We start from the raw sequence: 26,264 nt of genomic DNA, 5'->3' as shown, positions 1-26,264 counted from the left end.
GACTAATAAAGGAAAGAGATTCCATTTAGCAGAGAAGCCACCAACCAAAAAAGCTTCCTGGAAAGACTTCTCACTGTTTAAATAACCCCTAGTGAGAAATGAATCTTTATGTCCTTACAGCCTTAAAAGTTAGTGCCCCAACCAGTAAGTCCTTTAACATGATGTGCTTTATCTTTGAAATAAATTCTTTTCCTGGCACTTACATATTTATATATTCTCCCTTTTTAGGTGAAAATGTTGCTTCATTCAGAGCTTTTTCTTTTCCACTCTTCCAGTTGTTGAGGTCCTGGGGAACCCTGGCAGCAACTTTAACAAACAACACTGTCCCCCCAAAATCTGTCTTATGTGAAAGTTAGTTTCCCTTTATCTGGTGTTACTTACAACTGCTGGTGAGGGGACGTGGATGCTTGCGACAGATCGCGGGCGGATGTGATTGACCAGGTGGCAGAGGACCACGCCATCCATGAGTGCGGCCCCCAGGTCTTCATGCAGGCTGACCTTGAGTCTCATCTCGATGCTCTGTGGGAGGAATCAGAGGGAAGCCAGGTGTCATCAGGCAATGGAGGGTCAAACAGAGTTACAGGTATTTATGAATTGAGACATTAACTTCATTATGAGGAAGAACAACAGGAACACTTGGAAAACACTGACATTACTGAACTTTTTTCAAAAGATATTACAGTAAAAACCCTGCTGTAGAAAAACAAATTCAGCTGTGCCTAAAATTTTTTAATAAGTTGAGTGAATGGAATACCGGATTACTTCTTGAGCTCAATGTTGCCTCAGCCTTGGCTATGGAAATATAAAACCAGAATGAGGTGACCAACAGAAAGCAGGTCCAACTGGTTCTGACAGGCAGCCAGGGGCAGAGGAGGGACTAAGGGATGCTTTTCTCTTAGATTATGTTTTAGCTGAGAAATCAATTTTTCTCCCTTAAAAAAAAAATTGAACTTTCTATTTTGAGATAATTATAAATTCATACTCAGTGACACAGATCCCATGGCTTTTGGGTGGCCTTTTAAAAGAAATTGTGCCCATTAGCATTTCTGGGTTTCCAACTACTTCAGCTCCAGATCTGAGATATATGAGGCAAAAAAGAAAACCCACAGAGCTCACCATGGTGTCATTTCTAGTCCCGAGGGGCCCTAGCCAGACTGCTGTCTTCTCTCTACCTTTCTGAGTGTTCTTATGTTTATTTTATATATAATGTCCATGGTTTTTACTTGTACTTAGTGAGGGTAACAGTGTTCCATCTTCTCAGAAGCAGAAGTAGAGAAATTAACTTTCTGAACTTCAAATACAAGTTTCTGTTTTATAACAGTGGTTCCTGTTAAATGGATAACAGCCCAAGAAAGAATGACTTAATTTGGAGATTTGGAATAAATGAAGCTCTAGAAACCCAGTGCATAAAACAGTGTCACGTAATTCCTTCTCAAAACGGTCCTGTGTGTAGACACCTACTTTTCTTCTGTACACTCTTTCAGCCCCTTATTTTATATCATAAATGAAAATGTAAACAACCAGCATAACCCACACTTTAAAATAAAACTGTCACTCTTTGAGAGGCATGTCTCAGCTTCTGATCTTATTTTCACCTTCCTCTGAAAGTTCACCTCCCAAATTTACAGCACATGCAAATACTCTAGGCAAACCACAGAGGTCTTTCTCCCTGGGACTGTTGAGCCAACCACGGTGACTTAAAGCAGTGGGAAGGGGTTTCTGTGTTTTTAATTCTTTCCTCCTGACCCCCTGCTAAACCATATATAAAGTATCATCTGTAGCAACAAAGGTGTGGACCTACCTTAATTTAATTTAACTTTGATTTTATTTACGGGATTCAGTTCTCATTTGCAGAACTCATTGCCATCTAAAATTATATGTTTATTTGTTTCCTTCTCATTTACTATCTCTTTTCATAGACTACAGGCTTCATGACAGCAGGGACCTTTATGTTCTCTCCTATATCCATCTCCTAGAATACTGCCTGGTACACAGTAGCAGTCAATCACCCAGTGACTGAAGAAGATGTACCTTAAATCTATCCCCTCTAGACCTTCTTATACTCTTCTGGTCCATGGCTATTGTACTTGTCCTTGAATATAAAGAACTTATGAAGCAGTTCATGGTGCACTGACTTTAATAATTAATATCCATGTGTTCTCTGGCGACCGACCCATGCACTGCTATTTGATTTTTCATATATTTACATATATATGAGCTCTTGAACTAGATACAAGAGGTATCCATGAGGATAGACAAATACCTCCAGAGTGCCCACCAGAAGCTGTGTGGGAACAGAAATACAGAGAATAAGATAGCCATGTTCCCTGCCATTACCAAGCTTAAAATCTTCATTGGCACCTAGCACAAGACTTCATTCTGGGTAGGATCTCAAATGCTTTGCTTAAATGCCTGATTATAAAGTTCTGATCAGTTGGAATACAAAGTAGGGTAAGGATAAACATTTTTAAATTAATGGAATGTTATTGCTAAGTAAAAGAATGACAGCGTATTTTTGTAGAGCATACCTGAATTGAAACAATACTAGGTTTTATCCATATGTATTTCAACTTCCATTATCTCATATATTCCTCACAAAACCCCACTAAGATGGGAAGTATTGTTTTAATGCATGAAAAAACCTGAAATCAGGGATGTTATGTGACTTGCCCAATATCAGTCAGGAGGTGACCTGGCTGGATTTGAAATGAGGCCTTTTGGCAGCGCTTCAAAGTCTATTTTTCAAACGTATAGAATGCTGCCTCAATTCTGAAAACGGGTATTCAGGGACGGACTGTTTCTGGGTGAAAACAGGTATTCAGTGACAGACTGTCTTCTGGGTGAAAATGGGTATTCAGGGATGGACAGTCTCTGGGTGAAAACAGGTATTCAGTGATGGACTGTTTCTGGGTGAAAACAGGTATTCAGGGATGGACTGTTTCTGGGTGAAAACAGGTATTCAGGGATGGACTGTTTCTGGGTGAGAATGGGTATTCAGGGAGGGACTGTTTCTGGGTGAAAACAGGTATTCAGGGACGGACTGTTTCTGGGTGAAAACGTGTATTCAGTGACAGACTGTCTTCTGGGTGAAAATGGGTATTCAGGGATGGACAGTCTCTGGGTGAAAACAGGTATTCAGTGATGGACTGTTTCTGGGTGAAAACAGGTATTCAGGGATGGACTGTTTCTGGGTGAAAACAGGTATTCAGGGATGGACTGTTTCTGGGTGAGAATGGGTATTCAGGGAGGGACTGTTTCTGGGTGAAAACAGGTATTCAGGGATGGACTGTTTCTGGGTGAGAACAGGTATTCAGGGATGGACTGTTTCTGGGTGAGAACAGGTATTCAGGGATGGACTGTTTCTGGGTGAGAACGGGTATTCAGGGATGGACTGTTTCTGGGTGAGAACGGATATTCAGGGACGGACTGTTTCTGGGTGAAAACGTGTATTCAGTGACAGACTGTCTTCTGGGTGAAAATGGGTATTCAGGGATGGACAGTCTCTGGGTGAAAACAGGTAGTCAGGGATGGACTGTTTCTGGGTGAGAACAGGTATTCAGGGATGGACTGTTTCTGGGTGAGAACAGGTATTCAGGGAGGGACTGTTTCTGGGTGAGAACGGGTATTCAGGGATGGACTGTTTCTGGGTGAGAACAGGTATTCAGGGAGGGACTGTTTCTGGGTGAGAACGGGTATTCAGGGACGGACTGTTTCTGGGTGAAAACGTGTATTCAGTGACAGACTGTCTTCTGGGTGAAAATGGGTATTCAGGGATGGACAGTCTCTGGGTGAAAACAGGTATTCAGGGAGGGACTGTTTCTGGGTGAAAACGGGTATTCAGGGACGGACTGTTTCTGGGTGAAAACAGGTATTCAGGGACGGACTGTTTCTGGGTGAAAACGTGTATTCAGTGACAGACTGTCTTCTGGGTGAAAATGGGTATTCAGGGATGGACAGTCTCTGGGTGAAAACAGGTATTCAGTGATGGACTGTTTCTGGGTGAAAACAGGTATTCAGGGATGGACTGCTTCTGGGTGAAAACAGGTATTCAGGGATGGACTGTTTCTGGGTGAGAACAGGTATTCAGGGATGGACTGTTTCTGGGTGAGAACGGGTATTCAGGGATGGACTGTTTCTGGGTGAGAACGGATATTCAGGGACGGACTGTTTCTGGGTGAAAACGTGTATTCAGTGACAGACTGTCTTCTGGGTGAAAATGGGTATTCAGGGATGGACAGTCTCTGGGTGAAAACAGGTAGTCAGGGATGGACTGTTTCTGGGTGAGAACAGGTATTCAGGGATGGACTGTTTCTGGGTGAGAACAGGTATTCAGGGAGGGACTGTTTCTGGGTGAGAACGGGTATTCAGGGAGGGACTGTTTCTGGGTGAGAACGGGTATTCAGGGAGGGACTGTTTCTGGGGTACCTCACGGAGTTGTTCCACCAGTTCCTTCTCCTCTCTCATCTGTTCCATTTTCCTCCGAATTGTAAACTGTGGGTCTATAGATTCCAAATTTCTCTGAGGTCTTAGAAACACTGTAATAAAAAGGAAAAAAAAAAGCCTTTATTGAGTGCCTACCACAGGTTGCCATATAGGACTACTCGTATGGACGTTAAATCAATAGTTTACCCTCAAATAATGCACTTAGCACTCATGGAAACAAATTCTGACTTCACACAGAAGGCTTGATTTGAATATTCTAAAGATTATATTTTAAACTGTACTGAGTTTTGCAGACTAATAACAGTTGTATTTTTGGTGATAATAGACTGAATCCAGGGAAGGGTGTGGGTCATCCTTGGACCCATGCCAGGCCACAGCTCTGACAGATGTCCCCTCTCTCATGTTCCTGCTGCTTTCATCTAAGTGTTCATGTATCCTTGGGGTTTCATGATCCTTTCATCAACTCAGATAATTTTATTCAAAGAAGAGGACTCTAGAATTGCTTTACACATTAAAAATGAGGACAGGTTACTATTTCTGTTGGCCAAAATTTTTTATAAGCCTGAGTTAAGAACTAAGTGATGATACACAGGATTACTACGTATTTTAAGTGTGGAGTGGGAAAACTCTGCCTTCTATTACATCACTGACACGATATCCAGAAAATTAGTTCTTTAGAGATGACCATAGACTTCTTTTAGAAAAGCTGGCAAGATTAGAGGCAATTTAAGAGATCATCCTTGGCTTCGCGTCTTTAAAATTACAACCATCACAAACAGCAACTAACAGCAGAGCTCCCTCTGAAAGGCGGCCAGCCTCGGGCTCCAGAGAAAATAAATACTCTAAACCTCTGAAGGATAACATCTTGTAAAGACTAATAAAGAAGGTACACAATATTCTACATATGGCATGGTGATTCTAGCAAGGATTTTAATCACTTTTTATTAGGATACAAAGCCCAGTGCAGATTTAAACTTGAATTTTTTTTCTCCCTTGAGATTTGTATCCCATCGAGACTGTCAATTTCCCATTCACACAGGAGGGAGAGCAAGGTGCTGGTAAAAGCTGTATTTGCCCCTCCTGTACTATAGACCTTCAGACTGCATGTGGGCTTAGGGGGCGAGGTGGGGTAGGGGAGCCCTCCAGGAAGTTTTGGGCAAAGAACTTCAGTTTTAAAAACCACAACCACAGGGAAGGCTGCATGGGTACTACAATTCCAGTAATTTTGATCACCATAATATAAATCATGTAAACAAGGTCATGCAACTTTTATTCTATTCTGACAAATATTTCCTACAGGCCACTTAAAAAGTTACTTCAATTTGGGGGCGGAGCAAGATGGCGGAGGAGTAGGAGACCTGGATTTCGTCTGGTCTCAGGAATTCAGCTGAACAGGGATCAAACCATTCTGAACACCTACAAACTCAACAGGAGATCGAACAGGAGAGTAGCAACAACTCTCTGAACAGAGAAGCGACCACTTACTGGAAGGTAGGACGTGCGGAGAAGGGAATCTGAGGCGATATTCAGGAGGATAGACGGCGGGGGAGGGGGCCTCCGTTGACTGCTTCTGGCAAGTGCTAGAGCCGCGAGCACAAAATCGGAACTTTTAGAAGTCGGCTCCGCTGAGGGACATCACTCCAGTGGCTAAGCGGGGGATAGAACCCTCGCGGGACAGTGTGGTCTCAGGACCCTTGGGGTCACAGAAAGACCAGGGGTGCCTGAGTGCGCCAGAGCTCCCAGGTATCGGGGCGGGGAAGCCGGCTGCAGAGATGGAGCCGAGGCGCGGGCTCTCAGCTCGGGGTTGCCATAAACTGTGATCCGCGGCCCAGTCGGGCCGCTGCTCCTCCAGCAGGGACCCAACAAGCGGCAGATCCGGGGAGACTCCCCTTCCTCCTCTGGGAGGAGCGGAGCGGGAGCACACCGCAGGGATCTGCTGGGTTTGGAGACTCCACACGGGGTCGGGTGCCAGAGATAGCAACGCTCGGTCACAGGCCGGGTGAGCACAGAGTGCGGCCGGAGACCAGGGAGACGGGAGTGACTGCTTTTCTCTGGGGGCGCACTGAGGAGCGGGGCCCCGAGTTCTCAGCTCCTCGGGTGGAGATTGGGAGGCCACCATTTTCACCCCGGTCCTCCAAAGCTGTACCGAGAGCTTGCAGGGAACAAAAGCTCCTGAGAGCAAACCTGAGCAGCTTGCTTAGCCGGACCGACAAGGGAGGGGCAATTCCGCCTCCGGCAAAGACATCTGGGAACCACAGCAACAGGCCCCTCCCCCAGAAGATCAGCACGAACAGCCAGCAAGCCAAGACCAAGTTTACCGATCAAGGAGAACGGGAGAACTCCAGCGCTAGGGGAATACTGCACATAGAATTCATGGCTTTTTTTTACCATGATTAATTAGTTCATCAAAGTTAATTTTTTTAACTGTTTTTTTTTAATTTTTCTTTTCCCCTTTTTCAACCAACATCTTATCAATCCCTTTTTTAAAAAAACATTTTTTATTTTTCATTTTTAGAGTCATATTTTATCCCTTCATAGTAGTTACCCTTATTTTTGGCATATATATATAAGTTGTTCTCTCTTTAAAATTTTGAGATACAGTTTCTTCTAATGGATCAAAATATACCCTAAATCACTAGTGTATGGCTTTGTTCTAGTCTCCTGCCTGATCACGTACTCTCCCTTTTTTCTTTTTTTTTTAAATCTTCTTCTTTCTTTTTTCAAACAACTTATCTTATCAATTCCTTTTATAAAATCTTTTATAATTTTCATCTTTACAGTCTTCTTCCATCCCTTCATTGTATCAACCCTTCTTTTGTACATATATGTCTTTCTTCCTTTAAAATTTTATGAGGCACTTTTTTCTAACAGACCAAAATACGCCCAAAATCTAGTGTGTGGCACTGATCTATGCATTAGCCTGATCATATTTGATCATATTCTGCTTTTTTTGTATTGTTCTGTTTTTGTTTTTATCTTTTTTTTCTTTTTTTTTTCCTCTTTCTTTTTTCTTTCTTTCCCTTTCTTTTCCCCTGGTTTCAGATCTTTTCTGATTTGTATACAGTATATTTGCTGGGGACATTGTTAACCTATTAGCATTTTGTTCTCTCTTTCATCTATTCTCCTCTGGACAAAATGACAAGACAAAAAAAAATCACCTCAGCAAAAAGAACAAGAGGTAGTACCATCAGCCAGGGACCTACTCAATACACACATTAGTATGATGTCAGACCTAGAGTTCAGAATCATGACTCTAAAGATACTAGCTGGGCTTGAAAAAAGCGTGGAAGTTATTAGAGAAACCCTTTCTGGAGAAATAAAAGAACTAAAATCTAACCAAGTTGAAATAAAAAAAGGCTATTGATGAGGTGCAATCAAAGTGGGGGCACTAACTGCTAGGATAAATGAGTCAGAAGAGAGAATCAGCGATATAGAAGACCAAATGATGGAAAATAAAGAGGCTGAGAAAAAGAGAGATAAACAACTACAGGATCACGAGGGCAGAATTCGAGAGATAAGTGATACGATAAGACGAAACAACATTAGAATAATTGGGATCCCAGAAGAAGAAGAAAGAGAGAGGGGGGCAGAAGGTATATTGGAGCAAATAATAGCAGAGAACTTCCCTAATGTGAGGAAACAGGCATCAAAATCCAGGAGGCACAGAGAACCCCTCTCAAAATCAATAATAATAGGTCAACACCCCGACATCTAATAGTAAAACTTACAAGTCTCAGAGACAAAGAGAAAATCCTGAAAGCAGCTCGGGAGAAGAGATATGTAACCTACAATGGTAGAAATATTAGCTTGGCAACAGACCTATCCACAGAGACCTGGCAGGCCAGAAAGGACTGGCAAGATATCTTCAGAGCACTAAACGAGAAAAATATGCAGCCAAGAATACTATATCCAGCTAGGCTGTCATTGAAAATAGAAGGAGAGATAAAAAGCTTCCAGAACAAACAAAAACTAAAGGAATTTGCAAACATGAAACCAGCCCTCCAAGAAATATTGAAAGGAGTCCTCTAAGCAAAGAGAGAGCCTAAAAGCAGCATAGATGAGAAAGGAACACAGACAATATATAGTAACAGTCACCTTACAGGCAATACAATGGCACTAAATTCATACCTTTCAATAGTTACCCTGAATGTAAATGGGCTAAATGCCCCAGTCAAAAGACACAGGCTATCAGATTGGATTAAAAAACAAGACCCATCCATATGCTGTCTGCAAGAGACTCATTTTAGATGCAAAGACACCCCCAGATTGAAAGTGAGGGGATGGAAAACCATTTACCATGCTAATGGACACCAAAAGAAAGCTGGGGTGGCAATCCTTATATCAGACAAATTAGATTTTAAATCAAATCTGTAATAAGAGATGAGGAAGGACACTATATCCTACTTAAAGGGTCTATCCAACAAGAAGATCTAACAATTGTAAATATCTATGCCCCGAACATGGGAGCAGCCAATTATATAAGGCAATTAATAACAAAAGCAAAGAAACACATTGACAACAATACAATAATAGTGGGGGACTTTAACACCTCCCTGACTGAAAGGGACAGATCATCTAAGCAAAAGATCAACAAGGAAATAAAGACTTTAAATGACACACCGGACCAAATGGACTTCACAGACATATTCAGAACATTCCATCCCAAAGCAACGGAATACACATTCTTCTCTAGTGCCCATGGAACATTCTCCAGAATTGATCACATCCTAGGTCACAAATCAGGTCTCAACTGGTACCAAAAGACTGGGATTATTCCCTGCATATTTTCAGACCACAATGCTTTGAAACTAGAACTCAATGACAAGAGGAAAGTCAGAAAGAACTCAAATACATGGAGGCTAAAGAGCATCCTACTAAAGAACGAATGGGTCAACCAGGAAATTAAAGAATTAAAAAAAATTCATGGAAACCAATGAAAATGAAAACACAACTTCAAAATCTTTGGGATACAGCAAAGGCAGTCCTGAGAGGAAGGTATATAGCAATACAAGCCTTTCTCAAGAAACAAGAGAGGTCTCAAATACACAACCTAACCTTACACCTAAAGGAGCTGGAGAAAGAACAGCAAATAAAGCCTAAACCCAGCAGGAGAAGAGAAATCATAAAGATCAGAGCAGAAATCAATGAACTAGAAACCAAAAGAACAGTAGAACAGATCAACGAAACTAGGAGCTGGTTCTTTGAAAGAATTAACAAGATTGATAAACCCCTGGCCAGACTGATCAAAAAGAAAAGAGAAATGACCCAAATCAACAAAATCGTGAATGAAAGAGGAGAGATCACAACCAACACCAAAGAAATACAAACAATTATAAGAACATATTATGAGCAACTCTATGCCAGCAAATTAGATAACCTGGAAGAAATGGGTGCATTCCTAGAGATGTATCAACTACCAAAATTGAACCAGGAAGAAAGAGAAAACCTGAACAGACCTATAACCACTAAGGAAATTGAAGCAGTCATCAAAAATCTCCCAAGAAACAAAAGCCCAGGGTCAGATGGCTTCCCAGGGGAATTCTATCAGACATTTAAAGAAGAATTAATACCTATACTCCTGAAACTGTTCCAAAAAATAGAAATGGAAGGAAAACTTCCAAACTCATTTTATGAGACCAGCATTACCTTGATCCCCAAACCAAAGACCCCAGATCCAACAGTACATTAAAAGGATTATTCACCACGACCAAGTGGGATTTATCCCTGGGCTGCAAGGATGGTTCAACATCCGCAAATCAATCAACGTGATACAATACATTAACAAAAGAAAGAACAAGAATCATATGATCCTCTCAATAGATGCAGAAAAAGCATTTGACAAAGTACAGCATCCTTTCTTGATCAAAACTCTTCAGAGTATAGGGATAGAGGGTACATACCTCAATATCATAAAAGCCATCTATGAAAAACCTACAGCGAATATCATTCTCAATGGGGAAAAGCTGAGAGCTTTTCCCCTAAGGTCAGGAACGCAGCAGGGATGTCCACTCTCACCACTGCTATTCAACATAGTATTAGAAGTCCTAGCCACAGCAATCAGACAACAAAAAGAAATCAAAGGCATCCAAATTGGCAAAGAGGAAGTCAAACTCTCACTCTTTGCAGATGATATGATACTGTATGTGGAAAACCCAAAAGACTCCACCCCAAAACTGCTAGAACTCATACAGGAATTCAGTAAAGTAGCAGGATATAAAAATCAATGCACAGAAATCAGTGGCATTCCTATACACCAACAACAAGACAGAAGAGAGACAAATCAAGGAGTCGATCCCATTTACAATTGCACCCAAAACCGTAAGATACCTAGGAATAAATTTAACCAAAGAGGCAAAGGATCTGTACTCAGAAAACTATAAAATACTCATGAAAGAAATTGAAGAAGACACAAAGAAATGGAAAAACGTTCCATGCTCATGGACTGGGAGAACCAACATTGTGAAGATGTCAATGCTACCTAGAGCAATCTACACATTCAATGCAATCCCCATCAAAATACCATGCACTTTTTTCAAAGAAATGGAACAAATAATCCTAAAATCTGTATGGAACCAGAAGAGACCCCGAATAGCCAGAGGAATATTGAAAAGAAAAAAAAAAACAAAGCTGGCAGCATCACAATTCCAGACTTCCAGCTCTATTACAAAGCTGTCATCATCAAGACAGTATGGTACTGGCACAAAAACAGACACATAGATCAATGGAACAGAATCGAGAGCCCAGAAATGGACCCTCAACTCTATGGTCAACTTATCTTTGACAAAGCAGGAAAGAATGTCCAGTGGAAAAAAGACAGTCTCTCCAACAAATGGTGTTGGGAAAATTGGACAGCCACATGCAGAAGAATGAAACTGGACCATTTCCTTACACCACACACAAAAATAGACTCCAAATGCTTGAAAGACCTAAACGTGAGACAGGAGTCCATCAAAATCCTAAAGGAGAACACAGGCAGCGACCTCTTCGACCTCAGCTGCAGCCACTTCTTCCTAGAAACATCGCCAAAGGCAAGGGAAGCAAGGGCAAAAATGAACTATTGGGATTTCATCAAGATAAAAAGCTTTGGCACAGCAAAAGAAACAGTCCACAAAACCAAAAGACAACCGACAGAATGGGAGAAGATATTTGCAAATGACATATCAGATAAAGGGCTAGTATCCAAACTCTATAAAGAACTTATCAAACTCAACACCCAAAGAACAAATCATCCAATCAAGAAATGGGCAGAAGACATGAACAGACATTTTTCCAAAGAAGACGTCCAAAATGGCCAATAGACACATGAAAAAGTGCTCAACATCGCTAGGCATCAGGGAAATCCAAATCAAAACCTCAATGAGATACCACCTCACACCAGTCAGAATGGCTAAAATTAACAAGTCAGGAAACGACAGATGTTGGCGGGGATGTGGAGAAAGGGGAACCCTCCTACACTGTTGGTGGGAATGCAAGCTGGTGCAACCCCTCTGGAAAACAGTACGCAGGTTCCTCAAACAGTTGAAAATAGAGCTACCATACGATCCAGGAATTGCACTACTGGGTATTTACCACAAAGATACAAATGTAGGGATCCGAAGGGGTACGTGCACCCCAATATTTATAGCAGCCATGTCCACAATAGCCAAACTGTGGAAAGAGCCAAGATGTCCATCGACAGATGAATGGCTAAAGAAGAGGTGGTATATATACACAATGGAATATTATGCAGCCATCAAAAGGAATGAGATCTTGCCTTTTGCAGCGACATGGATGGAACTGGAGGGTGTTATGCTGAGTGAAATAAGTCAATCAGAGAAAGACATGTATCATATGACCTCACTGATATGAGGAATTCTTAATCTCAGGAAACAAACTGAGGGTTGCTGGAGTGGTGGGGGGGTGGGAGGGATGGGGTGGCTGGGTGATAGACATTGGGTAGGGTATGTGCTATGGTGAGCGCTGTGAATTGTGCAAGACTGTTGAATCACAGATCTGTACTTCTGAAACAAATAATGCAACATATATTAAGAAAAAAGAAAAAGAAGAAGATAGCAGGAGGGGAAGAATGAAGGGGAGTAAGTCAGAGGGGGAGACGAACCATGAGAGACGATGGACTCTGAAAAACAAACTGAGGGTTCTAGAGGGGAGGTGGGTAGGGGGATGGGTTAGCCTGGTGATAGGTATTAAAGAGGGCACATTCTGCATGGAGCACTGGGTATTATGCACAAACAATGAATCATGGAACACTACATCAAAAACTAATGATGTAATATATGGTGATTAACATAACAATAAAAAAATTTTTAAAAAGTTACTTCAATTTACTAATTTTTTAAAAAAGTTAAATATGGTTTACAAATATACTTAGAATAGAAAAACTTGAGTCCACTCCCTATAATCGATTATCGCATGCTCACCCAACTATGTCATTTTAATCTCAATGTGTACCTTTGGATGAAACCACCTTAATAAATGACTTACATGCGGGCACCTGGGTGGCTCAGTCAGTTAAGCATCTGACTCTTGGTTTGGGGTCAGGTCTTAATCTCAGAATCCTGAGACTGAGCCCTGTACCAGGCTCGGTGCTCAGTGGGGAGTCTGCTTTAGATTCTCTCACTCTCTCCCTCGCCCTCTGCCCCTCCCGCTCATATGTGCACACTCTCTCTCTCAAATAAATAAATAAGTAAATAAATGAATAAGTAAATAAAATGACTTGCACTAAGCTTCTCACATCTCAGTATTTTCTAAGTCCATTGTAGGATATGTGAACCAGTATTCTGATGCTCTATGGAAGATCAGAAAGTTGTCTTAATAAAACTTTGATTTACAGTAAATGGAGAAAGAGGGAGGTCTACTAGACATGACACCTCCTGGGACTTCGGAGAAGTCAGCCTGGGACCTGGGCCTCTGCTTCAAGCCATCCAGGGAAGTCACCGGCAAAAAGAGCCAAAGACATGTCATCAAAGGACTGTCACCAAAACCCACAGAAACCAAACCCACAGGAAGTGAGACCGATTATTTAAAAAATCAAGGCAAGTCCAGCAAAGCAAGCAGGGTAGCATAACCTGCAGGGAGAGATGAGCAGTTTGCAGAGCAAAGGCAAAAAAGGAGAAGGTGGACAAACTAGGAAGCTGGGAAGAAATTGGAAATGCATTACACTTGCCTTTGAATCTTACCAAGACCAAGAAAAAAATCTACCCACTTAACATAACATCCAGAAGAGATATATATTGTAATGTAAAATTTTAGAAATAATCCACACCCCCCAAAAAAGAAGTCAACCAAATTTACCAAAAATGTCAAGGAATGTGAGCAGAGTTGAATAATACATACACTAGCCAGCAAGGGGCGCCCCAACATTGTTTAAACAATGCTAATGTTTTCTTTGGAGGTTTTAGTTCCCTTTGCCTTTTTTCTAGGGGGCAATCTTATCTAATACAGCATGCTTAATATTTTCAATATGTTTTTATTGGCAGATTTCTTTCGAATACAAAACTATCAGGAAGTTAAATTAACCATGAGCTTTTGTTTAACAGCACACAATTCAAATATCTACGCCTTGTTAGAACCCTATGTGAGATAAGATAATACAGTGGTGTCTGGGTTTTAATGTCCCAGCATCATTTTTCATCTTAAATTCCCATGCATCTTAAAAATATAAAATGCATGCTTGGGTACTTGCTCTATGAATGTTAAGCAATCACAAAGTGTTAAAACACATTTGAACTGTGTTTTTTTAAATGAATATCTCAAAAGTACCTAAAATTATTGGAAACCATGACTACAGTATTATTAGTTTTCTAAGTGGATTAATTACTGTAGAATATATGAGATATTAAAACAAACTTTAATAATAACTCTACAGAGCACATACATGTTTGCTTATGTTGCGAGGTCTGTTATGACAGAACCATTTTAATGGGATCATGATGGTAGCTCTGATTCTATTACCTACAGTTTTTTTTCTTTTCTTTCAAGTCATATTTAAATAATACACGTGTAGTGACCAGCCTGAGCCGAAGGTTTGGGAAACTGATCTATAGAAGAATTATTGTTTTTTCCTTAATTTCATATCACTAAATTTTAAGAACTTCCTTATTTAATTCAGGGGGGAAAGTTTAATTCGAGGCTACAATATTAAGAAGAGCTGCACTGTTAGGACCTTTCAAATCAAATGCCACCCTATTTAAGTGTAATTAAGAAGCAAAAAAAAGGAGAAGAGAGCAGAGGAAGTGTGTGGAGGACTCTGTGTGTGTGTGTGTGTGTGTGTGTGTGTGTGTGTGTGTGTGTGTGTGTAGGAAGAGACAAAAAAGTGGGTGATGTAAGGGTGATTAAAGATGCAGGAAAAATTAGTCCTGCTTAATTGTTTAATTACTATGTATCTAATAAATAACATTCAAAGAATGGAAAAGATGATTTGCTTTGCTCCTATTTGTAATTTATTTAGCAGAAGAGACAAATCGCTAAGCAAAGCCCCTGCAAGGAATGATGAATATGTTTGTGCAGAATGTCAAATTCATCTTTGCAGGTACAGGTCAAATTCCACTGATTTTTCCAATATCTCTGCTACTTCCTTCACTTTTCTCCTCACCCTCATCCCCGACCTGGGAGTGAGCTATCAACGTACAGAATTCTTTATCTGTGTCTCTCTAGTGGTACTCATCACTTTCTCTCTTGCAGTCTAGATCTGTTCCTCTCCATGACTCTGTAAGAGTTTATGTCTGTTTCCAATTTGTAGGTCTCCTCCTACCCCACAAAGCTGTTTGATGGATGAAAAAATGAAACAAGTGTTTCAAAAATTCCCCTCATTCAAAGATCAGTCTATTTGGAAAGTATCTTTGCAGAGATTATCCTACCCTGATAATCAGTCACCTCAGTTTTTCCTGTCATGAAAAATCTACTGAAGCTTGGTTTCCAGGTCTGAATTCATTTGACTCTGAAATAAAAGTTCTATAGAAGCAGATACCTTGTTTGTCTTTTGCAGAGTCATATCCGTAATAATGAACCTCATGCCTAGCACAAAGTATACAATAGACATTTAAGAATGTGCACAAGAAATCATTTCTCTATTTGTTTAAGAATATCTTTTTAAAAAAAGATTTATTTATATATTTGAGAGAGAGAGAGTGGTGGGAGGGGCAGAGGGAAAGGGAGAGAGAATCCTCAAGCAGACTCCTCGCTGAGCGTGGAGCCCAACACAGGGCTCAATTCCAGGACCCCAAGACCATGACCTGAGCTGAAATCAAGAGTCAGCTGCTCAATCAACTGAGCCACCCAGGCACCCCAAGAATATCTTTTAGTTAAATCAAGAAATCCCACTGCTCTAAAATTTGCCTGAAGGGGTGCCTGGGTGGCTCAGTCGTTAAGCATCTGCCTTCGGCTCAGGTCATGATCCCAGGGTCCTGTGATCGAGCCCCACATCAGGCTCCCTGCTCCGCGGGAAGCCTGCTTCTCCCTCTCCCACTCCCCTTGCTTGTGTTCCCTCTCTCGCTGTGTCTCTCTCTGTCAAATAAATAAATAAAATCTTAAATAAATAAATAAATAAGTAAGAATTCCCTGAAATGCTTATTTATTATGTGAAATGCACTCCTGGTATAAAATTTATCAGTCTATATTATTAACCTTTATTACCTAAGTTTAACTCGATGAGAGATTTCTTCTCCATGGACGTATGGGGTTTTGAAATTTAGCTCTCAGTTTCTCCTTGGAAGTTAAGAACCTGGACTGGGTGTGATGTTTAAGATACACAAATTCAAGGGCAGCAAAATAAAACGGCTCTGAAAAAATACCAGGGGCTTTAGCTCCTGGCTAATGTGAATTAGAAATCTGACTAATGCATTCATTTATTCCCTTCTGTGCCCCCAAATGAATTAGATACATTCTCTCTCTGCCCTCAAAATGCTCATATTTCCTCTCTATAATTTTGGGCAATTTATTCTAACCTAGTGACTTTGACCTACTTGAATATAACATAAAAATCAGTAAAAAAGTAATCAATGTGTAGAGTCCTTGTGACACCAAATAAATTAGCACCTCTGAGTGTGGAGCTAGGCAGCTACAGTCTTAAAAACACTCAGATGATTCTAATATAGAGCTAGGGCTAAGAATTGCTGAAACGCCTCTCATGGCCTATGTCCTCATTTTTGTATGGGGAAAATAATACACAGAAGTGCAAGATTATTGCAAAACTTAGAAAATGTCTGTAAATTGGCCTAAGATGGGTATGTCCATTCATTCATTCATTCTCCAGTGATAATTAAATGGCCAATTTTAAATAAGTATAAATTAGCACCCACGAACTAATTGCAAATGAAAAAGAGACAATGATTCAAAAGAAGATAGGAACAACAAAAAAAGGGGGAAAAAAAGAAGATAGGAACAGTTTTCACTTCAAAGTGAAGGGGAAAGGCAGGAAAGAGGCAGAGTAGTAATAGGGCACAAGAGCAAAAGAAAGAGAAGAAATTGTTCCTAAGTTAAGAACCAGTTCAAGTGAAGCTGCCTCACCCAGCGCCAGGAGTGCCCCACAGCCCTGCACACACCCTCCCCATCCTCCCCACCCTCCCCATCCTCCCTAGCCTCCCCACCCTCCCCAGGCTCCCCACCCTCCCCAGCCTCCCCATCCGTCTCAAGGGGCAGAACTCTTGGGACTGCGGGAATGCAAACTTCCAAGGACCTTCTAGCCACTTTGCCATTTTTTATTACTTCGAAGAAAGAGTTTTAGAAAAAGATGGGGAATTGAAAATGAGACATATCTGGAATGAAATACTGAAAAGAACTTAATTAAAGGGGAATTTTAATATAAAGCAAGACAGTGAACAAGGTCTAAAAATGCCAACTTTACCCAAAACTAAAAAAAATATAAATGAAAGACAAACTGCATTACACACTGGGTTGAGTCAGGGATAAGATGCCATTTCTTTACAAAGGTTGAGACAGGTACAGATAATGGAGACCAGGAATAGGGGGAAACAAAACTGATGTGCTAATCAGCTTGGAAATGCCAAGAATGGCCACTGAACAGGATCTCCTACTTAAGAGGAATGAGTAAGAACAACATAAAATTGCAGGCTGTATTTCTCTTACAAGATTACTTTGTATGCTTGTGAATAAGTATAGTGCAGCTTCATTAATTTAAAAAATGCTTTGGAAAATATATCAAAATCACAAGGCCAAGTGTGGCACAAAGAGAATGAAGAAGCATGTGAAAAGTCAGATCTGGGAACCTGCACAAATATTTATTTGTAAAGACAATGTAAAGACAAAGAAAATTTTCTGTTGTCCACAACACCTTCTAGACAAACTGCCAATAGGGATAAACGACAACCACCCGTTACCTGATGTGACTGATGGAACCACATGAATATCGAGAGTTAATTCCTTTATTACGATTATGGTACAGCTTGACAGCTACATGTGCATCTCTGGAATTTGCAGTTGTACAAAAACAATGCCAAGTAAAGAGTGCAAGGTGATTTTATTTTCAGAGAGATTTCTACAATTATTAATTTCTAAGGAACTCTTAGGATTTTTAATAAAAAGAAGGCAGTCTGGCTTATAGCTTGCACTGAGAGTCCTCAGTAAACAGCCGCAGAGTGAGTATGGAGACGGTGCAGAGCTAGGACCCTGGGTGGCCTCACCTCCATCACGACGTAATGGTGTGACCTCACCTTTCTGGTTTTAGCTGGCGCATCGATATAGATAGAAATTCTGCTACATAACATGACTAGATCTTTCCCAGCTTAAACAAACAAACAAACAAACAAACAAAAAAAGTCCTTTGGTTTCAGATATCACTCCTAAGGAAATACCAAATCACACATAAATCTTTCATTTTAGGCTTGATTTCCTTTAAACAACAGCAGACCCATAAATAGCCATGCTTTCTGAAAAACAAAAATGCCTCTCCCCCTCTTTTTTTATTTTTGAGTAAAGGAACAGTTTCTCAAGAAAGTTTCCACTGAGCCCTCTTCAACTTCCAGATTTTAAAATAGGGATGGTATAAGGAGGGACTTTTGTCTCATTGCTGCTGTTGTTGAAGCATACTTATTTGTGGTTAAAAAAATTTAGAAATCTATGAAATAGTAAAACTCGTTTTACAACTAACCTGCCAAAATATACATGTATCCTTCTTTATAAGGAAACTGGAAAATTTTTTTATTGAATTTTGACCAGAAATCACAGCAAATGTTTTAAATATATTTTTTCTGTATAACATACTTCGATTAAAAAATAACTATGATCGGAAAATTTATTTTCCTATTGTGTTTGCATTTTGGTTATACCTCATATCTCACTTCTCTTCCCTATAAATCATGCTGCTTCATTTAACATTACTTTTGTCACTTTGTATCTTAGAATAAAATGTTTAAAATCTTAACTAACATTAGGCTAAATGGAGATTCTGATCTATGTGGCATGTAGGTCTAGATAACTATATTTTGTTTTCATCTTTCAGGCTATTTAATGGCACAAAACTAAAAGATATTCATAATAATCCAACGAGCTGTCCAATCTTTTTATTGGCACATTTGATTTTCAGGCCAATTTGAATATCATATAGGTGAACAGACACTCGAAAAGGTAGAAGGTATCAAAAGTTAAAATGTGCAAATCACACAAAAAAGAAGGAAAGTGATTTCTCTTCATTTTTAGCAATTTCTCAATGTTAACATTATTTTTAGTGCACCACTCAGCGATCAGCCATGGTATTAATTACCTTAAAAATCTCATACGGTTAAGCATAGATAATAAAAGATCAAACTCATCACTTTGGTGCAGATGCAGGAGCAAGCAGAGACACTCCAAATGTGCAACCCCCAAGTTTTATAAACAAGCAAACAAAACACAAAAAAACAAAACAACAACAACAAAAAAACCCAAGCGGAAAAGGTAGAGAAAGAAATTATGGTAAAGTCCTCCAGAAAGTCAGAACTTTCAAGTTAATTAAATGTAGTTCGACAAACTGCTAGAGAACAATCCCCATGCACTTTTCTGGACTTTGCTTTCCAGCTTTTCTCATTGGTTCTTAGAGCAGGCATGCAGGTGAATATACTCTGTCCTCGGCTGCACAGAAATGAACGATCAGTATATTCATTGGCTTATTAATGAGCACATTGAAGAACAGGTACAAGGCCACCTACCATTGTCACTGTCTCCTTCAGATGGAACACTGTAGCTAGAGCTGTCCCATGTTTGTGCCTGTGTAAGTTTGTTGAAGGAGATAGGAGGAAGAGTGAGGGCTGGGTCTGCAGGAGAGCAAGAGAGCCGGTCCGCGTACAGTTGGACAAGGACCAGGAAAAACCAAAGGGACAGCAGCATTTCACAAATGGCATAAGGTTTGTATGGAAATGAAGCGAATTTCATATTATGGGATTTAAATTCAAATGTACAATATAGGAGGAGAATGAAAGATGGCGCATGAAATAAAAAGAATGATAAAAACCGAGTGTTAGTACTTATCAATCATATACTTTGCATGCAGTTAATATTGTTAACCTTAACAGTTCTGCAAGCCCACAGACTCAGAGTCCTAACGAATCATGTCCGCAGATAGGAAGCGTACCCACAGTCAACATACATACAAAGCAGAAGACCTACCACACACCTTTTTCCAAAACCTTCTAGATAACTAACATCGTAGCAAATACGATTCACACAAAAAAATTCGGTTACATAGACAAAGCTTAATATGTGTAAATATATCTATTATTTAGAAATGAGACTATTACAGAATCAGTGTACCATGTGTCAATTTTTTTCCAAGGCAATGTAAAATTTCTCTTTAAAGGTTACCTCTCTCTCTCTGTCTCTCTCTCTCTGTGTTAAAAAATAAACAAAATCTTTAAAATTAAAAAAAATTCTCCCTAAAAAAAAAATAAATAAAGGCTACTGGCATGCTTTATTGATAGCTGTAGCGAGCCAACTCTGCTCAACCCTGGACACACATACCCCTCAATACTGTCTTGGTACCGATCAGCAGAAAAACATTTTCTGACACTAGCAGGGTCTCTTTAACAACAAACCTCATTCACCAATAGAAGTCAATCAATTTCAAGCACTTCTGAGTTAGGAATGAATATTTGAGTATATACAGTTGTCTCTCTTTGGAGGAAAACAGAAGAGAAAAAAATGTTCTTTTGAAGAAAACTATCAGCCTACTTAAGAATCTAAGTTCTTACTCCAATTTGCTGATTTGAGCAGTCTATTTTTATTTATAACACAGAAATCACATAAATCCATATACTTAACTTGAAAAGAAAAGTTAATTGGCTTTCAAAAGTTCCAAAGCTACTCAATCAAATAGAACTTCTTTTTAAATTGTATCATCTTCAATTAAGATTGCTATATATATTATTTTTTAGAAAATGTGAAAAATACATACTGTAATATGTTTAAATTACTAAATAAAATGAAGAAATCCCCAATATGTAATGCAGTTTTATAAAATTCCAACATGCCACTTGATGTTCCTGATGATAAATCACATTATTTACAGCAACCAAACTCCACAAAGCTTTCAACGACTAGAACAGTTTCCACAGTCAGCATTATAGAAAGGTTGGAAGCTTGCAGAGGAAATTATCTTTGTTTTCTGCTATTCAAAATAAATACCCCCTTTCTTTTTCCACCACTACAATGAATTTGAAATGGTTGAACAGTACAAGTACAATATTGATAAGCCAAGTTTGGACTCCATAAAAGAGAGGAAAAAATATCATTGAACAATTTTACAACTAAATTGTAAAGATGTATATTCAAAAGAATATTGGTCTTTGAGGATTCATTCACCTTTTGATTGCTCAATTATGAAATATATTTAAAATTCCTTAAAACTACCTGTAAGGATTAGAAGCAAACCTGTAGCCCAGTCTGAGGTCCTGAATACATAGCGATAACTCTCCTGGAAGGCCGTCACTGAAGGCACGGAGGAGAGGTGCCCACCTGATCATGTCTCCTGGTACACACGTGAGACCCCAGGGAAATGGAAGCCCAGCCCAGATCTGACTGCATACGCTCACTGCCATAAATGAGGAGGCCAGTCATTTGAGCCTTATTTCATGCATAATTTGGCTTTCCATAACACACCTACTAATCTTTGCCATGTCCCAGCATTTTCTCAAATAGCTTTGCCTTATAGCCCATCCAGAATGCCAGGAAACCATTACACCTGGCTACATGTTACACATCAATCAACTTGCTCCCCAAACGAAAAAGTTTCCTTCATAAAGGAATTATATTTGTTTTTTTATGGGTACCTGTTTACAAAATATACACATATATAACTTCTGTTTGCCAAAATGCTTTACTGAAAAACCCAAGACATCTAAGTTCTTTACTAGATTTTTGCTTAAATGCGTCTGAGTCCTTTCTCAGCAGTTACTTAAAAGCATTATAGTCTGAAAAACAAACTGAGGGTTCTAGAGGGGAGGAGGGTAGGGGGATGGGTTAGCCTGGTGATGGGTATTAAAGAGGGCACATTCTGCATGGAGCACTGGGTGTTATGAACAAACAATGAATCATGGAACACTACACCAAAACAAATGATGTAATATATGGTGATTAACATAACAATAAAAAATTAACAAATAAAAGACAAAAAAAAGCATTATAGTCATGAGTGTATGCAAAGATCCAAAAGTATTAAAATAAAAAAGGACTAAAAGAAGGTAGACAGTGCTAGAACTTCAGTGGAGAAATCAGAAGAACCAAATTTTTTTATGCATCATCGTCCTTTTTAAAACCAATAGTTATTTTGCACATTGTTATAATTTACATCTGTGAATACACTAACAACAAATTAAAAGAAAGTAGATAATATAAGCAGAAAGGCTCTTTTTTTAAATTTTATTTTATTATGTTATGTTAGTCATCATAGAGTATATCATTAGTTTTTGATGCAGAAAGCCTCTTTTAAAGAAATGACTCCTGGCCACTCATGTGAGCCTTGAAATGATCACCCTGTTGCAGGAGGAAATGCATAACCTTACAAGGGTTAGAAAGCCAACAAAGGATATTTTAGAGGAGTCACCCTGTCAGAGGCTGCTCTTTAGCTCAGCACCTTCCTAGGAACCACTGGGGCAAAGCGCTAGCTATTTTATCTTCCCTGGGTAAAACACTCATTAGAATATTTCTTCCCCACTAACATGCCCCATCACATTTTCTCTTTGCTCGGATTGGAAAGGAGGTATGATATCTACTACTGATAACATGGACATAGCAGATGATTCACTGAGAACAAGGCTCCAAAGTCTGGCCTCCCCAAGCTGCAGCTCTGAGGCTAGGACTCAATGTTCACCAGAGCGCATTCACAAGGCTGCTCACGCTAACACATACACATTTAAGAGGCTAAAGGGAAACAACTGAGTGTTTCGAAGTGTCAGGACGCTGAGGTTTTAATTTACCTGATCGAGGCTTGAGGCCAAATGGAGCTGTGCTGTTGGTGGTGGGAGAGATTGCAGGCGAGTTCCCTCTCATCTGCAGTATTGGAAGGAAAGGATGTTTTTGTTTTTGTTTTTTTTAAAAAACAAACAACTAAAGCAGAACTACACATGCTTCTCTACGTTCCAGGATTATAACAACACCACTACCTCTTTGATTCGCTGCATGTGATGAAGCCCTGACTAAAAAAATATGACTGATGCATCTTCGCATTGCAAATGGTTGAGTGGCATCGTCAACAGAATGTTGTCTGAGGGGAGAGCCAGTCAATTTTCATTTGCGCAAGAAAAAATATTCTATAATCATGTGACACTGGCAATCTCTTCTGCTCCAGAATAGATGCGTGCATGGGTACACACACACAGGCACACACTCACACCCCCCTCACAGGGGGCACAGCTGATGAAGAATGTCATGACACAGTAAGATAGGAAAACAGGTCACATTGGACAGAGTCTCATCTACAGGGAAACCACCCACTGCTCCACTGATGGATAACAGGACATTCGAAATGCTGCCTATGGAAGCCATCTCTCTGTCTTCTATAAAGACGCTGCCATATTTGGTTTTCAAAATATATCTTAAAAAACAATCTTTCATTATGGAGAGGGCTAGATAAGACTATGATAGCTAATGAGACTCCCCCAGAGAACCTGCAATACAGTTAACTCATGAATCATGACAGTCTCAGATTATGTATTTCTGTAAAAGCTATTCCAATTCAGCCTTCACAAACTACCTCGTCTACCTCGTCCTACGGTAATCCTCAGGAAACTTACCTCATTTGGAGAATACTCGCTCCCATTGCTCTGTGATGTGAGATCATTTTGCACCTTAAAGAAAAAAATGCGTGGTATATTCCATTAGACCATAAAATTACTGAGGAAAGAACTGCGTCCTTCTGACTTCCCTCATATCCCTGGCACCTGGGCACTCAATGAATATATACTGAATTAATGAAGTAGTGTGTTAAATAGCTAAGTAGGTCACACTGACATTTGCTAAAAACATGCAGCTGTACTCACACACAAAAAATACATCTAAAGTATTACACAAACTAAGAAAAGGGATCTCCCAGGGCAAAGAGCTCAGTCCAAAGTACCTTTAAACATAACCCACCTTGCTTGATGACCAAGCCACGTGCAGGCTCCCACTCCTCATTTGAACTACAGGTCTTTAGAAATGGTCCAAGGCAGTATTTCCCAAATACATAGAATCTCACTGGGAGCTTTTATTTTTTTAAGATTTTATTTATTTATTTATTTTAGAGAGAGGAGAGAGAGAGAGAAAGAGAGCTCGCTGTGCGTGAGCAGGAGGAGGGGCAGGGGGGGCGGGAGGCAGAGAATCTTGAGCAGACTCCAAGCTGAGCACAGAGCCTGATGGGGGTGGGGCTCGATCTCAGGACCCTAACTAAGATCATGACCTGAGCTGAAACGAAGAGTTGATGGCTTACCCGACTGAGCCACCCAGGTGCCCCTCATTGGGAGCTTTTAATAAATATACATGCCTACACTCCAAATTACCTGAAACAATCTTATGTTATCAATTCGATGCCAGTTTGCTTGGGCAACCAATGAGGAAACTCTAGATTATTTTACTCAGATCAGCCTTCTTCTTCTTTTTTTTTTTCAGATCAGCCTTCTTTATATGGTCAGCAAGGAACCCACTGAATACCCTAATAAAAAAACCTGGTGATAGCTAACATAAACATCTTCATTTATAGCACACCAAATTTGTATAAATTTAAGATGGCTATTCCTATTCCTATTGTTGAGGAGTGCTATTTAAAAAATACTCCAAACTTCGACACATCCATAGGAAAAACATATTTTTAGAATAAAATGTCATTAATTTCCCTACTCAATTAAATGGCTTTGTTAGAAATACTAACAAGTACCTGCAGGTTTGATTCTCTCTATGAGCTATTCCTTCCTCCAACACTGTCCCCAATTTGATATTATTTATGAAGGAGACTATAATTTGCAATTCTTCCTGAATGGATGCCAGTGCTACCCAAACTTGATACCATCATCTCAACTATGTTTAAAGTCAGACAATGTGATGTAAAAACCCCCTGGCAATCTTGGCCCGACCCATTGAACTGGGTAGGGCCACAGTTCACACCCCTCCTCAGTGTTCTGCCTGGCTCACACACTGTGCTGATTCTGCCATAGCTGCGTGCTGGGACCCATCCAAATCCAAACAACCCCCAAAATCTACGTTTACTTCCCTCTCTCTTTAAACTCTACCTCTTCCCCAGTCTCCCAGAGCACCTAAAATACTCAGGATTACAGACCACCTCAAATTCTTTAAATTTTTTCAATATCCAAGTTTTCTTCCCTCCACATTTTTTAAAACATCTTAAAAGGAGGACAACTTCCTATCCTTAACAGCCCAGTCCTTGACACCCAAAACAAAACCAAATCCAGCATAAGTACTCTACAAACACTGGCTAATTGATTCAAGACTTATGCTAAGGTTATTGCTTTCCTCTGGAATGAGATAGAAAATATAAAAATAACCAAATCATAAATGAGGGCCACATTGAAATTCTATAATCATTAGCACTGGCCTTGCTAGTCCACCACTTTCTCTTCTTCCTCCTTGTGCCTTCCAGAGCCCACTATCTGATCCCTCCTTTTCAAAATCATTGAGATGTGCCTGTCATGGACAGATGAATGCCCTAGAGAAGGAAGACAATGAGTAAGAATTTCTTACACCAAATAGGAGTCCTCATTCAACCAAAAAGAAAAAACTAACTTATATTAATACAAAACGTTATAAATCAGAGACGGAGTGGACGTATCTTTTTTTAGAGGACTTGTGTCTTAAACTGGTACTCCTGAATCATGCACCCAGGATGACATCTGTTTTACTAGCATCAAAAGTGGGTCTGCAGCAGGACCCTAACCAGTTATAAAGTACCTCTTCACTGACTGCTTATTGGTTACAATGGAAAAACAGAACAATAACTACACAGTGGACAAATCAAGCTACACAACAAATGGGCAATCAAATTAACATCACCAATCAGGCCCATCTAGACACGTGTGATATCCTGAGATGGACATAATACCACCTGTGCAGTGTTCCGATCAAGCACACAGAAGCCTAATCTATCATGAGGAAATATGAGGGACTTTTGTCTCACAAAATAAGGGGCACACCATTAAAAAAGGGGAGAGCTATGTTCTTCAAAATTTCAAGGTTATAAAAAACAAAGAAATGTTACAGAAATGTTCCAGAGTAAGGGAACCTCTAAATACCTCCTCCTAACTGAATACAATACCTGCCACTACACTAGATCCTACATGGGAGGAGAAAAAAAAAAAATCTGAAGAACACCATTAGATCAACTGAACAATTTGGAATATGAATAGTAG

The 26,264-nt window shown here is 39.8% G+C and overlaps 1 protein-coding gene across 6 annotated transcripts in view; it reads right to left on the bottom strand.

Annotated features, from left to right (window-relative positions):
• The window catches only part of LRCH1 (leucine rich repeats and calponin homology domain containing 1), a 199,518-nt gene that overhangs the window by 25,071 nt on the left and 148,183 nt on the right, over positions 1 to 26,264 (bottom strand). For 3 of the 6 annotated variants that reach the window (XM_027588833.2, XM_027588829.2, XM_027588830.2), the window contains exons 14-18: positions 23,661 to 23,714; positions 22,845 to 22,917; positions 19,584 to 19,688; positions 4,426 to 4,535; positions 382 to 519 (exon numbers count right to left, since the gene is read on the bottom strand). In XM_027588833.2, coding sequence (XP_027444634.2) covers positions 382 to 519; positions 4,426 to 4,535; positions 19,584 to 19,688; positions 22,845 to 22,917; positions 23,661 to 23,714 — 480 coding nt within the window. The remainder of the gene's footprint in view (positions 1 to 381; positions 520 to 4,425; positions 4,536 to 19,583; positions 19,689 to 22,844; positions 22,918 to 23,660; positions 23,715 to 26,264) is intronic. The other 3 variants (XM_027588834.2, XM_027588831.2, XM_027588832.2) reach the window with 1 other exon arrangement.

The sequence above is a fragment of the Zalophus californianus genome, chromosome 3 (assembly GCF_009762305.2).
Source record: "Zalophus californianus isolate mZalCal1 chromosome 3, mZalCal1.pri.v2, whole genome shotgun sequence".
Classification (NCBI taxonomy): Eukaryota; Metazoa; Chordata; class Mammalia; order Carnivora; family Otariidae; genus Zalophus; species Zalophus californianus.
This window is presented reverse-complemented; position numbering and strand designations above follow the sequence as displayed.